This window comes from Heteronotia binoei, chromosome 18, assembly GCF_032191835.1.
Source record: "Heteronotia binoei isolate CCM8104 ecotype False Entrance Well chromosome 18, APGP_CSIRO_Hbin_v1, whole genome shotgun sequence".
In the NCBI taxonomy this organism is placed as follows: Eukaryota; Metazoa; Chordata; class Lepidosauria; order Squamata; family Gekkonidae; genus Heteronotia; species Heteronotia binoei.
This window is the reverse complement of record NC_083240.1, coordinates 43,515,747-43,532,188: the sequence shown is the minus strand read 5'-3', so window position 1 is coordinate 43,532,188 and position 16,442 is coordinate 43,515,747. Positions and strand designations below refer to the sequence as shown.

At 49.7% G+C, this 16,442-nt stretch overlaps 1 protein-coding gene across 1 annotated transcript; it reads left to right on the top strand.

The window, feature by feature from the left end:
* The first annotated feature begins 8,680 nt into the window (after positions 1-8,680).
* Positions 8,681-9,646, top strand: LOC132586848 (melanocortin receptor 5-like). The gene has a single exon (XM_060258981.1). It carries the CDS (start codon positions 8,681-8,683, stop codon positions 9,644-9,646), a length of 966 nt encoding a protein of 321 aa, XP_060114964.1.
* Positions 9,647-16,442: the final 6,796 nt, after the last annotated feature.

Genomic DNA, 16,442 nt, shown 5'->3' with positions numbered 1-16,442 from the left:
TCTCTACTTTCTCCATCCCATGCACACTCTTGTAAACCTCCATCATGTCACCCCGCAGTCGACGTTTCTCCAAGCTAAAGAGCCCCAAGTTTTTTAACCTTTCTTCATAGGTTTTATCCATCAGTTTTATCCAGGGAAGTCGGGCAGGGCCGGATTAACAAACAGGCCAAGTAGGCACCAGCCTATGGGCTCCCATGCCTTAAGGGGCCTGGGCCAGCTTTTTCTGATAGTTTCACCCCTGTTTGCAGCCCTCCCAGCCTGCACATGCAGCCCTCTTTGCCCGACTTGCCTGCTGCGGCTGCTGCTGGCGTTGTCACCAAGTTTGCCTCTCTCTGCCTCTCACTGCAGCTTTGTCAAAGGGGCTTTTGAGAAGGGGCCTGCAGGCTACAGGGGGCCTCAGGCAATGGGGCAGGTGCTCCAACTCTGAGCCAGTTTGGTGTAGTGGTTAAGTGTGCGGACTCTTATCTGGGAGAACCGGGTTTGTTTCCCCACTCCTCCACTTGCACCTGCTGGAATGGCCTTGGGTCAGCCATAGCTCTCTTATCCTGGAGAACTGGGCTTGATTCCCCACTCCTCCACTTGCACCTGCTGGAATGGCCTTGGGTCAGCCATAGCTCTCTTATCCTGGAGAACTGGGCTTGATTCCCCACTCCTCCACTTGCACCTGCTGGAATGGCCTTGGGTCAGCCATAGCTCTCTTATCTGGGAGAACCGGGTTTGATTCCCCACTCCTCCACTTGCACCTGCTGAAATGGCCTTGGGTCAGCCATAGCTCTCTTATCTGGGAGAACCGGGTTTGATTCCCCACTCCTCCACTTGCACCTGCTGGAATGGCCTTGGGTCAGCCAGAGCTCTCTTATCTGGGAGAACCGGGTTTGATTCCCCACTCCTCCACTTGCAGCTGCTGGAATGGCCTTGGGTCAGCCATAGCTCTCTTATCTGGGAGAACCAGGTTTGATTCCCCACTCCTCCACTTGCAGCTGCTGGAATGGCCTTGGGTCAGCCATAGCTCTCTTATCCTGGAGAACTGGGCTTGATTCCCCACTCCTCCACTCGCAGCTGCTGGGATGGCCTTGGGTCAGCCAGAGCTCTCTTATCTGGGAGAACCGGGTTTGATTCCCCACTCCTCCACTTGCACCTGCTGGAATGGCCTTGGGTCAGCCAGAGCTCTCTTATCTGGGAGAACCGGGTTTGATTCCCCACTCCTCCACTTGCACCTGCTGGAATGGCCTTGGGTCAGCCATAGCTCTCTTATCTGGGAGAACCGGGTTTGATTCCCCACTCCTCCACTTGCACCTGCTGGAATGGCCTTGGGTCAGCCAGAGCTCTCTTATCTGGGAGAACCGGGTTTGATTCCCCACTCCTCCTCTTGCAGCTGCTGGAATGGCCTTGGGTCAGCCAGAGCTCTCTTATCTGGGAGAACCGGGTTTGATTCCCCACTCCTCCACTTGCACCTGCTGGAATGGCCTTGGGTCAGCCAGAGCTCTCTTATCTGGGAGAACCGGGTTTGATTCCCCACTCCTCCACTTGCAGCTGCTGGAATGGCCTTGGGTCAGCCAGAGCTCTCTTATCTGGGAGAACCGGGTTTGATTCCCCACTCCTCCACTTGCACCTGCTGGAATGGCCTTGGGTCAGCCAGAGCTCTCTTATCTGGGAGAACCGGGTTTGTTTCCCCACTCCTCCACTTGCAGCTGCTGGAATGGCCTTGGGTCAGCCAGAGCTCTCTTATCTGGGAGAACCGGGTTTGATTCCCCACTCCTCCACTTGCACCTGCTGGAATGGCCTTGGGTCAGCCATAGCTCTCTTATCTGGGAGAACCGGGTTTGATTCCCCACACCTCCACTTGCACCTGCTAGAATGGCTTTGGGTCAGCCATAGCCCTGGCAGAGGTTGTCCTTGAAAGGGCAGCTGCTGTGAGAGCCCTCTCCAGCCCCACCCACCTCACAGGGTGTCTGTTGTGGGGGAGGAAGGTAAAGGAGATTGTGAGCCGCTCTGAGACTCTTCGGAGTGGAGGGCGGGATATAAATCCAATATCTTGATCTTCTTCAATTATTTGCAAAGCGGGGCTCAGAGATTTTAACTGCCTAGGGGCCTCCACAGAGTGTGGGCAGCATAAATGATTCCCCTTTCTTATTTTACGCTCACAAGAACCCTGTGAGGTAGGTTAGGCTGAAACTGGAGCCATTTTTTTATGGGTTGTCTGCCCTCTCAATGCTTTTTCTTTCTTTCTTTTTTGCTAAACTGTCGTTCTCCGGTGAGCCGCCGATTGACAGTTGTTTTTAGGGTGGTTCTGAGTGCTGTCACCATTCTAAGGGCGTGTGTCTGTTTAGGGATTTGTCTCAATTTGTAAGGATTTAAGTTGGCTTTCCACATACCAGTTTTAAGTAAACCTGCCATGAAGTACGTGTATACAACGGAAGGGTGTTCCATTCACAGCTCAGCCTGCCATTCAATCCCTCCAAACCTCAGCAGGTAACATACGCTGTCAGATCTGACAATACTACTTATCTGCTTAGCAGAGCACATTCCAAGCATGTCAGAGCACTGCATTCTGCTCCAGTAGGCCTCATCTTGGATGGCCCAAGTATACTGGCCTGGGTGACTACAGCTGGTGCTCAGTTGCCCTGAGTCTTGGGAGTGGACAGAAGAAGATATTGGATTTATACCCTGCCTTCCACTCTGAATCTCAGAGCGGCTCACAAACTCCTTTACCTTCTTTTCCCACAACAAACACCCTGTAAGGTAGGTGGGGCTAAGAGAGCTCTCCCAGAGGCTGCCCTTTCAAGGACAGCTCTGCAAGAGCCATGGCTGACCCAAGGCCATTTCAGCAGGTGCAAGTGGAGGAGTGGGAAATCAAACCCGGTTCTCCCAGATAAGGGTCCCTGCACTTAACCACTGCACCAAACTGGCTCACCATTAGGTGGTCTCAGGGGAACTTTCTCACCCTCGTGCTTGATAGTGGCACCAGCGTTTATCTTCAAGGCCTGAGTTTTTTCTTCCCCGCACTGGAAGCCAGGTGCAAGATGGCCCGGCTCATCCAAGTGCTTAATTAATCATTCTTTGACTCACAGCCAGCATTTTGGGTACAAGATATCTAGTTTTAGTTGTGCTGTTTGTTCTAAAGGCAAGCTGATTGAAGCTTTGATAACTTTGATGGGTTATTAAAAAATCTCCTTGTAAGTGAACCTGGATCTCTTGTGTGTTCTTTGGGAACTTCTGTGAACCCATGGAAGCACCCCTGGCCAGGGTCTGTCCCATTAGGCTAACCCAATCTCATCTTGGATGCTAAGCAAAGTTGGCCCTGGTTAGTATGTTGATGGGAGACCGCCAAAGAAGCCCAGGATCACTACGCGGTGGCAGCCAATGGCAAACCACGTCTGAACATCTCTTGCCTTGGAAAGCCCAAGCGGCCACCATAAGCTGCCTGTGATTGGATGGCACTTTCCACCACTACTGAGCAGCGCCCGTGGGTGCCTGGGGCCCTAGGCAGGCACCTCCCCACCACCCCTCGGTGCCCCGCTGAGACACAGTGCCCACCTGCCTCCTCCCTCCCTTCCCTCCCCCCTGCCACTGCCGCTGCTAGCCCCCTCTGGCCTGCCAACGCCCCCTGCCGATGTGGATTGCTCGCTGTCCCTCCCACTCAGCTCGCCGCGAGTAAAACTAAGGTCTGCCAGCTCCTTGCAGGCCTCAGTTTTACTCGCGGCAAGTGGGGTGGGGGATGGGGGGGAGAACTAGCAGAGCTCGGCAGCGGGGGTGGACCGGAGGGTGCGGAGGCGGGCTGGAGGGGGGGGCGGGCTAGAGGGGGCTAGTGGTGGCAGGGGGGCCGTGGCAGAGGGGGAGAGGAAGACAAACTAAGTACTTGCCTGGGGCACCAGGAGGGGAGCCCAATTTGCCGCCCCCTGCCTCTCGGCGCCCTAGGCAACCGCCTAGTTTGAAGAAGAAGATATTGGATTTATATCCCGCCCTCCACTCCGAAGAGTCTCAGAGCGGCTCACAATCTCCTTTACCTTCCTCCCCCCCACAACAGACACCCTGTGAGGTAGATGAAGATATTGGATTTATATCCCGCCCTCCACTCCGAAGAGTCTCAGAGCGGCTCACAATCTCCTCTACCTTCCTCCCCCACAACAGACACCCTGTGAGGTGGGCGAGGCTGAGAGGGCTCTCCCAGCAGCTGCCCTTTCAAGGACAACTCCTGCCAGAGCTATGGCTGACCCAAGGCCATGCTAGCAGGTGCAAGTGGAGGAGTGGGGAATCAAACCCGGTTCTCCCAGATAAGAGTCCGCACACTTAACCACTACACCAAACTGGCTCTCCAGTTTGCCTACTGGGCGAGCCGGCCCTGCTGCTAAGCACATGGCACGCTGTGAGCCACACCTCTGCCGGCAAGAAGTACAAGCTGTGCAGCTGAGGAAGTGGCAAAACCTGATGCTTCCCTATCCCTGCCTGCACTTGTGGTCACTGTGGCTCCCAGAGCCAGGGGTCGTTTTGTAGGCTCCTTCTCACATGGATATACTCAGGATCCATCTGTTACACATTTGAAAAGCCAAAGTACCAAAACCTCCCAATTGTCTTTCCCCCGCACCCAAATAGATGATCCAAGCCCCCCTTTTCTAGTAAAAGCGAAACCGTGCGTGTCTCTGGCCCTGGAGGCTCTTCATGGCTAGCTCTCAGGGTGGAAAGGATAGGTCACAGACACAACAGGCCAGTAGAACAAAGCAGTAGGCAAGCTGCACCTTTAAGGCCAACTAGGTTGTATTCCTAAAGGTGCAACTCGTCAACTGCTTTGTTCGATTGCTTCAGGCCAAAACGGCTGCCCACTTGGATCTAACAACAGGCCAGTGTGTGAAAATAAAGAGGCAGCGCAACGCAGGACCCCAAAGGTTACTACGGGTTACACACGAGCAGAACTCTCCTCCCTACAGCTTAGGGCAGGAGGCACTCTTGGCACAGGCAGGAAATGTCAAAGCGCCTGCGCTCGTCTCTTGCCTTGAAACTTGCAAGGGGGGGTGCCTTAAGTCGGTTGTGGCAACACTTTACGGACAAATCCAAGGTGCCGCAAGACTCTTCCTTTTTCTATTTCGAAGTCTGTCGATTTGCACTGTTAGTCCCCCCCTCCCAGGGCATCCTTCAGATGCCTCCTCCCCAGCACAAAAGCTCCAGATAGGGGCCCTTTCTTGGTAACCGCTGCTCCTGACTTCACGTCAAAGACCTTCCCTGGGATTAAGCGGCAGAGGGATGTTTTCTTTTGCAACATCTCCCTCTTCTGGCCATGTGCAATGGGAACCTGCTCACTTTGGAAACCTCTTCTTTCTACGGATTACAAAGTTTTGAATGTGAAGCTTAGCCTTGGAGACTTCCCAGGGTTTTGCTGTCTCTCTTCACCAGGGATGGTTCTTACGTCTGGCTCCCTGTATTTGTCAGTGTCCCTGTTTTGGGATAGCTTGTTCAGATTTTGTTACTGAGTTGCTAGCCTTGTTATACCAGCCCCGTGGCGCAGAGTGGTAAAGCTGCAGTACTGCAGCCCGAGCTCTCCGCTCACGAGCTGAATTTGATCCTGGCGGAAGCAGGGTTCAAGTAACCGCCTCCAGGTTGACTCAGCTTTGCATCCTTCCGAGGTCGGTAAAATGAGTATCCAGCTTGCTGGGGGGGAAGTGTAGATGACTGGGGAAGGTCATGGCAAACACCCCATAAAGGTCTGAGTCCAGATGTGACGTCACCCCAGAATCGGAAACCCTGGGAATTTTTTACTATACCCCTCTTTCGAATAAGATCAGAGCTATTGTAAGCAAACACTGGCACATCCTGAGTGAGATACCCGGGTGTGGTGACAAACCTCTTGTAGGGCTTAGGAAAACACAGAGTATCAGTGACTTAATTGTGCATTCAGGTATTAGAAAGCAAGGAGCGATTGTTACTGACTCAGTAGTTGGAAATTTTCCATGTGGAAGGTACAAAGTGCACCCTTTAGCAATTCAAACCAAGGAGTTTGTACATCCCAATAGTGGCATAAAAAACAAATTTAAACGCCTTACCACGTGTTCATCTCATCACGTGGTGTATGCGATTCTATGTGGATGTGGGAAAATTTGCATAGGAAACATGACTAGACAGATAAGGATCCGGATTCTTGAACACCACTCTCCAGTGCGCCTGAAAAATATGGAGGCTCAGTTTACGAAGCATTTTGTATCTAATCATCATCCTGGAGATGATATGAGATTCTGCGTCCTTTATAAGTATCGGAGAAGTAATAGAAGAAGAAGAAGACATTGGATTTATATTCCATCCTCCGCTCAAGAGTCTCAGAGCGGCTCACAATCTCCTTTATCTCCCTCCCCCACAACAGACACCCTGTGAGGTGGGTGGGGCTGAGAGGACTCTCACTACACTACTCGTGACTGTTCCGTTGGAAAGTTACGGACCCAGACGCTGAGGTGCCCTCATATAGTCACAATGAAGTAGGCTAGTTCCGATGGGTCCCCATCAAATCTCGCTTCACTTACTCAGGGGCCCCCGGGAGCCACCACCAGCTCCTCCGGCTCAGGTTGAGGTTGTGGCACCCGGTCGCCCCCCACTGGTTGTTCACCTCCCACAGAGGTTCCCCCCCAGCAGGAATCAGCTATCTTCCCCCCCCCAGGGGCTGGTTGCGGGGGGGGGGGGGTGAAGCTGCAATCCGTTCCCTCATTGCTCGCTCTTGCTGGGCAAGGTCCTGCATCTCTTGGATCATGAAGGCATGCATGGCTTGCATTTCCTCCCAGAGTTGGGTGCTTTGAGTGGCTGAAGCTTCTTGCATCCACTCCACAGTCACGTCCCCCGGCCCGCCAGTCTGGGGGTCCTCACCTTGACTTTCATCGCCCTGGAACCCCCACGGGTGGTAGGAGTGTTGCAGCCCTGAAAGTCGGTGGTGCTGCTGGGGGTCCTCTCTCAGATCTCCAATAATACTCTCCTGGAAATCCATGGAGTCCCAGTCTTTCCTGTGCACCGTCACGGTGACCCGGGGCTCTTTGGGCTTGGGTTCTTCCTCACTGTCCGTTTTAGTAACCCCCATAGCCTGGTCCTGTTCACCAGCCATCCTGAGTCTGGGGTTAGGCTAGGCCAGGGTGATAAGACAGTTCCGACAAATGTCAGACCCAGAGTCAAGGAAAAGACAATTGAAGTTCAAGATTTTTATTCCAGCTTCATGGGCATACACACGCGTTGTTGGAACTGACCTCTCTGTCAGTTCTCCCAATTTATAAACCTTTGCCCTGACCATTATAATTCAAGCCAAAGCGCACCAAGCAAAAGCAGGGGTTTTGTGCGGGGGTTTTGCAAACCTCTCATCAGCACAGGTGCCCACTATCAGTCCATGGTTCGCATCTCCTCCAGCTCTTGCCCTTGGTTACCTAGCAACTAGCCAATTCCCAGACATGCCATCCTCTCTCCAGGTAAGCAACAAGTTACAGTTATATCAAAGGCAGAGAGCAAGCAAAGCATAGCGTTAAAGCACAGCATAGCATTGTACAATTGAATACACATGACAAGAGGAACAAGATGGAGTGATTCTTGACAGTAAGTATCCTTTTCCGCCCTGTGAAGGAGATGGGAGCTGGCGTCTTAAGGCTGCCTTGTCACCTTCCAGAGCCAGCCTGAACTGCTCATTGTCTGGGAGGGGAGAGAGTTTGGTGTGAACTAATTCGTATTGCTTTGCATGGGCTTTGGACCGTTACATTTTGCGGGGTCAGTAACGGCCCTAAGAAGGGTATAAAGATCTGGTCACTCTCCAGATGAACCAGATCTGACACAGACTTGTCATGCTATTGATTCCTATCGGTCAATATAGTCAACCTTCTGTGAAACCTGGAGGTCCGTTTGTGTTGAGGATAGTCCCAGAGCTGACAAGGAAGAGTTGACAAACAATTTTTTCTCCCTCTCCCAAAATACTAGAACTTGGAAGGCAGCCAATGATGCTGATAGGTAGTAGGTTCAGGATGGACAAAAGGAAAGACTACTGTGCACAGAGAGTTATTCAAATGTTGAATTCGTTGCCAGAGGACGTAGTGACGGCCACATGAATAAACAGCTTTAAAAAGGGATTAGATAGATTCATAGAAGATACGTCTATCCATGGCTACTAGCCATGGTGACACCAATCCTCTGAACCCCAGAGATAGGAGGCGATGTCAGGGGAGGGCCTCAGCCTCTGTGCCCTGTTGCTGGCCATCCAGAGGAACTGGTTGACCACTGGATGCTGGACTAAAAGGACTAATGGTCTGATCCAGCTCTTCTTATGTTTGCTTAATTAATTAACACAGTTCCCATGTTGGCGCCCCTAACAAGATTTCTGAGTTTAGTGGCAAGTAATTGTAATACTTTTGCTCCCTAGCAACATCCTAGCAACCTCAGGAGGAGGAGCCTGTCTCCCTGAACTAATCAGCAAAATGTTTAGGTACCTGGGGAGTTAACGTTTAACCTATAACTGGGGTGATTTTATGGCAACAGTAATATGTCATGTTGAACTTTCTTACTCTGTAACTGCAGTATGTGTGTATGGATGTGCGTTACTGTGTGTGTGAGGAGGGAAGAGAGAGAAATTCTACCTGCATTATCCAGCTGAGCGCTACAGGATATATGGGGATTTGGAGAACCACAATCTTAAGCCTTTTAAAATCTGATTTTTTCATTCTTCCCCCTAATCATGATTGAATACCTAAACTGTTCCAATGGCACGACTGAAGTTTGGAACAGGCAGTTGGTTCTTTCTTTGGGGGTTCCTCAGCTGACCATCACCGTCGTCTCTGTGGCCTTCAACTCTGCTGTCATCGTGACCGTTGTGCTTTCTAAAGAGCTCCACAAGCCCATCTTCATTCTGTTCTGCAACTTGGCCATCTCCGATCTTCTCTCCAGCTTCTCGAACTTTTGGATCACCACCGTGTTTCTCCTCGACCCAGAAAGCACTGTCCGTGGGTGCCAAGGCCTCCTCAAGCCTTATGCCTTCTACACCATGTCAATTCTGGCCACCATCTACAATTTAGTCATCATTGGGATTGAGCGTTACTTGGCGGTGTCTGAATGCCTGAGGATGAGAAGCAGGGTCACCAGAAACCAGACCTTGGGTGTTGCACTGGTGGCTTGGTTGCTTGCGTTCTCCTTGGGCTTCATGCCCCTGATGGGGTGGAATTGTCTAGAGAAGCCCAACGTCTCTGCTCTTTACAGCCCTCTTTGCATTGACTACTTGATCTTCATCACCATCCCCCACTGTGCAGTGGCTTTAACCTTGCCGCTCTTCACCTACATCAACATCATTGGCTTCTTGAGAAAGCATACGATGGCCATGGTGGCCCTGGGGCAAGCTCAAGCTACCTACAAGTTGGCTGAAATCCAGGTAGCCCGGACCAGTGTGTTCATCTGGCTCCTAGCTCTGCTCTCCTACACGCCCTTCTTTATTGGAGTTCTGTTGGACTTAGCTTATGAAGACTGCCCCGGCGATCTCTCTCAAGGGCTCTATGTATTCCGGAACCTTACAACTATGATGATCACTATAAATTCTTTGGGGAACCCCATCATATATACTCTAAAAATGAAAAAATTGAGGCGCAGACTCAAGTTTTTGAAAAACCCCTCCACCAATCGTATCCACGTGCTGGCAGTTGGACACACGTAGCCGTTGCTTGCAGCAGCACAAGCTGCAAAAAGTCCTGCAGTTTTCCATCCAAATACTCAGACAGGCACAAGTGTTCCTTTTTATGGAGGCTAAAAGGAACAGTGTTGTTTGGGGGAGCAGAATTCCCATCTTAGAATCTCAGTGTAAATGATTTCAGCACCGGGACAGGTGGACAGCTCACCACTACTGGAAAGAAATTGGATTATTTGTCTCCAGATTTTGCCATGAAATCTAGAATGTGGTAGGATTCGTGAGTGTGGTTGTTTGGGGCAAATGATATAGTTTAGTTGTGAAGAATTTCGCAGCGAGTTATCTGAGCACAGAAACTCAAACAACAGCTATTTTCTTTTTATTAGGGAACCTGCACAAATGACATTATAAAGAATGAGTAGATTAAGGAGCTTTATATATCCAGGGAGAGAGTCAGAAAGATTTGTTTACATATTTCTCCCCCCCACACACACAATCCTATCCTTCCTCTAAGAAATTCAGGGCAGCAGACATGATTGTTTCCCCCATCTGGTCCTCACAACAAACCTGTGGGGTAGATCTGGCCGAGAGACTGTGACTAGCCCAAGGTCACAGTGAGTGTTATGGCTGAGTGGTGATTCAGACTCCAGTTTTCCATGTCCTAGTCTGCATCACCCTGGTTCACTAATATTCCTATTACGTAAACCCCCTCCCCCCCATGTATGACTAACTTACTAGTGCATTTCTGTCTCAGGGGGGGATCTTTCAGAGTCAACTTATATGGGAATAAATGTGGATTTTATTTTTCATTTGGAAATGTAAATATATTTTTGAAATTATTAACGGATTAATTTTCCATTTGTGTTATTATGAGAGACTTGCTGATGTGCGAGAACAAATATGATCGGTCAGTATCTTAAGATTCCAAACAAGAGAGTGCCTGCTGCATCTCTGTATGCTTTGCTGCTCCAGTTCTACCTCTGCTGGGGGCTGGTGATTACTGGTTTGTCTTTGCATTGGATGTGCAATAGATCACTGAGGCACCCCAAGAGCTCTGGATGCAGAAATGAAGAACTACCTGCCCTCATAGATAACCACATGCTTTCTCTCTGCATGAGTCTGTGCTCTGGCTTTGTCTTCTTTCACTGAACTGGACCAGGTAATGCCACAACATTTTTGTATTAGATGCTTCAGGCTATTCAGTTGCTCCTGATGCAAATGTGGAGAACTACCCTTTTCTTGAAGGATTCCTGTTGCATCTCTCTGTGAGTCACTGTTCTGAGGATGTCTCATTTTCCTCCCAAATGTGAGCAACTGTGCCATGTCTTCTGCATCATGTGCTTTTGACTGAGTCACGCAGAGACACCCCGCGTCACCTGCCCAGATCAACGTTTCATTAAGAAAAACAGCCCCTGAGAACAAATAGCATATTTCAGGACCAGTGCTTGGAGATGCTTCCAAATGGTTTGTTCTCCTTGTCTTTCCTCCTCTGACACCAAACATTCTGTCTACCAGGAGGTCAGCCCAGAGGGGCCATGCAGAGAAGGGCAGGGCTCAGACTGAAAAAGGACTCCTCTCCAAAGGGCCTCATGAAGACTGAGCATGTTTCAGGAGGCATACAACCCTGAAGGCAATGGAGCATCTGTTAAAGGGTAGGAAAAAGAAGCAGCAGATTGGTTTGCTCACCTCTGGAATAGGAGATGTGGAGATGAGAGAGGAAATTCTCACTGATTCCTTTCCATTCCTTGCAGACGTCTGGCTTATACAGATCCAACACCCCCTTTTTACCTTTAAACGGGCACTGAAGGGGTGGCAATAAACCCACCCTTTCCTCGCTCATTAAGCAATCTGTATAACAGGTCGGGTAATGCAGTGTTTAAAGGAGGATAATCCTCACAAAGCGGGTGGGGGGGGGGGGAGAGAAACCTGTCTTTAGGTATCTAAAACAAAAGCTGTTCTACCACCCTTTAATTAAGGCCGGCCAAAATATCACAACAGAGCACATGCAGGCTCTGACCAGAACACTTCCTCTGGCAGGATAATGCATTTTAAAAAGGGGTGATGGAAAAACACATTTCAGGCTGAGATGGAGAGGTTTCGAGTTTGTAGTCTGGTGAATGGAAGAGAGCGTGCCTAGATGATCTGGGTGGATCTTGGCCAGCAGGTCAGTCACATTCTGCTCTGAGAAGTGTGTTGCAAAAAGGGTGCCATTTTCTTGCCTCTGGGCCTTATTATTAGTGTTATTATTTACTTTTTGCTTCATGAGTTCAAATGAATGTGCAAGTGACACCTTGGAAGAACGCCCGGCAGCATGGTCTGCTGCCCTCCCGTCTTTCCCATGACTACACTTGCTCCCCGCCCCCCTTCAGATGAAGGGCATGGCCCTGAGCTTCAGGATCGGGGCCCACAGTGCAAAAGGCCCAGGGATTGCACCCACTTTCAAGGCTGAAGATGACTGGCTGAAGCCAGAATGTTTGGAAGGAAGGAGCAGAAAGGGATGTAGCATAAAATGGCTTAATGCAAGGTACGAATGGAACACTGAGGAAGTGATGCCCTGTATTCCTAGGGACTAGAGGCTTGCTTGTCAAAAGAAAACCGGCATGCTGCAAATTCAGAGAGGGAGCTCGGAGGCTCCCAGAGTGGCCATCACTTTCCAAGCTCCCTTTCCCCTGCAGCTCTGACCCCGGCTGAAGAGGCCATGCTGGAACCAACCAAATAGGCTATGTCGGGGTCCCCAACCTTTTTAAGTCTATGGGTCCCGGTGGAACTCTGACACACAGCATTGGGCTCAGTCACAAAAGGGCTGCTGCAGGAGATGGAGTCAACCTCAAAGTGCCAGGGAGAGAGCTTAGGTATGTATAACAGTAACTCTTCAACATTTCAGGCAAAAGCTCTGTAGAACAGGAAGCTTCGATGGAGAAAAGCCCTCCCTAGCCTCACCCACCTCCTAAAAGCGGTTGGTGGGCACCAGGAATGGTATTTGCAGGCACCATGGTGCCAATGGGCACCATGCTGGGGGCCCTCGAGCTACGTTTTCCTGCTGAACTGGCTTTTGTGACAACCCACCATCTTCCCTCCCCCCCACCCCGGCAAGTATTGCAGAAGAACAGCAGGGTGGCTCAGTGTAAGCATGGGGGTGATGAAAGCTTGGAGGCTCTCTCTGGGCTTCCTTCTCCTTCTTGACCCATCTCACACCTGTGAGGATGCTCCTGACATGCAGTGTGTATGTCCCGTTGCTCTAGTGTCATAGTGTGGCACCCCTGATCCTCTTCCAACACAAACCGTTTAATTGAGTTCATCCTATCCCCGTCCATCCTACTTCTTAAAACTGCTATTTAATGGAACATGGATAGCGTCAAATATCTCTGGGAAGCATGGTGACCTTAACGACTTGCTTAATATTAGTGTGGCTATGTCGTAAAGACTCTGTTGTGCTACAGTTTAAAATTAAAGCCACGTAGAATAAACGTCAGATGTTTAACAGCTGCAAGACATGAACAAATACTGCACACACATCTTTATTAAAACTCTTAAAACTTTCTTTGCACGTAAGGATGAAAGACATACAGTATGTATGCACTTTACAACACAACCATGCTAGAAGGAGACTTCTTAAAAAACAAACAAACAATAAGCTGGGAATAACAGTCCCCATAAGATCAGCATAGGAAAAGGTTAGGGAATTATATTTTGGCACAAGTGGGAGAAGGAAACACACCTGTACCATATGAATCACTGACCCATTTCCATCATTATGCATCTCTCTTTGCCTTGGCACCAAGATTAGTAAATACAGCTTCTACAAGAGCTATGAAACTAAGGGGAATTATGAAACTACCAGAACTAAGAAACTAAGAAACTCTTTAATTCCATCCCTCTGCTCCTTGCAGAGGCTCCCTCGGCTCTTGCACTCTCTTTTCCCACTCTAGGTCTCCAGATGACCTCTGTGATGGTGGAGAAGAGCTTGCAAGCCTGCCTATTTCCTCCTCCTTCCCTGCTTTACCCGCAATGAAAATAGTTGCCTGCCTATGGGTTAGCACTCAGAGGCTGACTGAGGTCCCAATGCTAAGCATGCTTACTTAAGAGCAAGCCTGCATTGGGTTCCTCCTCAGCCTCTGGGAGCTGCAGAATATTTGTGGCTCCTGAGCTGCAGTTTGGCCACCCCTGTGCTAGAGTATTGGACTAGGATCTGGGAAACGCAGGTTCAAATCCCCACTCTGCCACACCACTTTGATGGTGGACCTTGGGTCAGTTTAACCTACTATTCTATTATATGGTCATTATGTGGAGTGAAACAAAGAACATTGTAAGCCACTTTGGGTTCATGCTGCAAAGAGAAGTGGGGTATAAATGAAATACATGTGCAAGTGAGTCAAATCTGCTTGAGAATCCTTGACGAAGATATGCAGCAAAAACAAAACCCTCGACAATCTTTTGGAGGTTTTTGATAAAATGATTGATCTGCCCCACCTCCTCTCCCCAATGTTTGAGCTCACTGTGGAGATGGCTTGTTTACTTGACCCTTAATTAATTTTTTATTTACAAAAAGAATTCCCTCTTTCAGTATTATTAACCTTTAGCCAGGCAGGGCCCAGCTTGCCTTATTTTATTTAATTTGCACTGCACAGGAAATGTTTCACAGTGTTTGCTGATCACTGAACGTTAACATTTTTATGGGTATTAATCTTGTCCTTCAGCATCAATGGCAACCTGGAGACCATCTGGAATGATTGTTTTGGCTGCTCCCTTTGGGTTCACTTCTTTTGTTCTCTGGGTTCCCCCTCCCCCCATTGACTGTTAATTATTTTTTCTGCATATGCCTCCTCCCCTTTGTAGTCTCGTATCGACTTATTCAGCTTCTCCATAACATTTTACTAGGTTTTGCATTTCATTCCAATGAAACTTCCATGTTCAAGGGCAGCCTATCTCACTGCTGAGGCGGAAGAATTCTGCAAGGTGTTTGTTCTTGATTCCCAGAAGTATCTGATTGGACCAAGCTGGAAACAGGAGGCTGATTTAAATTCTTCTTCAATGGAGGAAAGTCCTCCAAACTGGTTAAGTCCCACCTTCTCTCACTCCAGGGAGGGCTATGCAGATTTTTATACGCCTTTCATGTATAGTGCAAGGGCGCCCTTCAGCACTGTATCCAGGAATTTTTCTTGGGAGGGGGGCTGGGCTAGCACAATGGACCTTACTTCTGAGGAAACCTGCTAAGTGGATTGGGCTGTGTGAAGGAATGGAGAAGCTGCTCTTGGATTTGACTGGCAATCAACAAGCAAAGGAGGCCTCGGGTAATACAAGAAAAGCCCCAAGGTAACAAAAGACGAATACTTCACAACGCTCTAAAGTATTTGACATCCGTAACTGAAAACAATATATAAAGTAACAAAGCGCTGGGTTTGCGGAGGGGGCGGGTGCTTCCTCTGTCCCTGTGTGCCTAGCTTCAGCTGTGATGTTTAAAGCAAGCGCTGGGATCGCTCCCTCCGTCCTCCGATCCCAGCGCTTGCTTTCTCCCTGCCTGTGTGCCTGGCTTCAGCTGTGATGTTTAAAGCAAGCGCTGGGATCGGAGGGCGGAGGGAGCGATCCCAGCGCTTGCTTTAAACATCACAGCTGAAGCTAGGCACACAGGGACGGAGGAAGCACGCTGCCCCCTCCGCAGCCGGCGCTTGCGAAGCGCTGGGTTTGTGGTGGGGCCACGTGGAGCGATCCCAGCGCTTGCCTGAAGAAGATGGAGCCAGGCAGGCAGGCACGGGGGAAGCGCCGGATCAGAGGAAGAGGCAGCGGATCGCCCCCCCCCCGAAGGTACGTACCTTTGGACCATAAGACGCACACACTTTTCCCCCCACTTTTTTTTGGGGGGGGGAAGTGCGTCTTATGGTCCGAAAAATACGGTAAATAAATATCAAGCCAGTCCAACAGTGTGGCTCAACCAACAGTTTTCTTCTCTGGCCATTTCAAACTTGACCACTTTAAAGAAGCAAAGCTGTACCAGTGATCGATAATATCCGGTCTTCGGCTTGCATAAATCTCAGAGCAATGTCCCCGTGCCTGAAATACATTCCAAAGGGGAGATAATCTAGCTGTCAGGACGTCTATCGCCTTCCTTTGGACTGAAATACGATCCTTGTACTCCTAGCGTGACCCAGCAGCCACATTTTTCGAGGTCCGAGCTAACCCTTCAGAAATGCTAATGACCTCAGATAAAGAAGAAGAATCTCATGCCAAAGACGGTTCCTCCAGGCTGGAACATTTTCAAAAACTTCTCAAAAAGGCCGTCGCACTTTGCTTCCAGCAAGCAACAGGAGTCAACCTCGGAAAAAAATCATCAGCTGACTCCAGGATGGGGGGGGAGGGGGGCACTTACAGAACTTTGCACAGGCTTAAAAGTGAACTGGGACTTTGCCCTGCAAACAGTGAACAATGTAGTTAAGATGACACCCAAACAGAAGGGGCAGGGGACCAAACCTTAAGAAAGGACAAACTTGGGTACCCAAAAGTTGAGTGAGATAATGTTTTGAGAAGTAAATCAAACCAAGTATACATATTGAAGACCATAAGAGATCGAGCCAACCTGTTGTCTGTGGGACAGATGGCTGCTCTAAAGGCGCCAGTATCCTCCCCCATCCCACTGAGGTTTCCACAATCTCTCCCCCCCTCCCAGTCATTGGCACAGTGTACAGTTGGGTGCCACGTTCAATCACCAAACAGACCCCCCCCCCACATACAAGGTTTTCGAACCGATTAAACTATGTTGCCTTCAAACCGTCTCAGTTCTCAGTACATTACATGACCAAAACTATTGGGGGTGGGGGGGGACAACTGATCA

Bases quoted from the DNA above. Each gene is read 5' to 3' on its own strand.
- LOC132586848 (XM_060258981.1), top strand. From the start codon at position 8,681: ATGATTGAATACCTAAACTGTTCCAATGGCACGACTGAAGTTTGGAAC.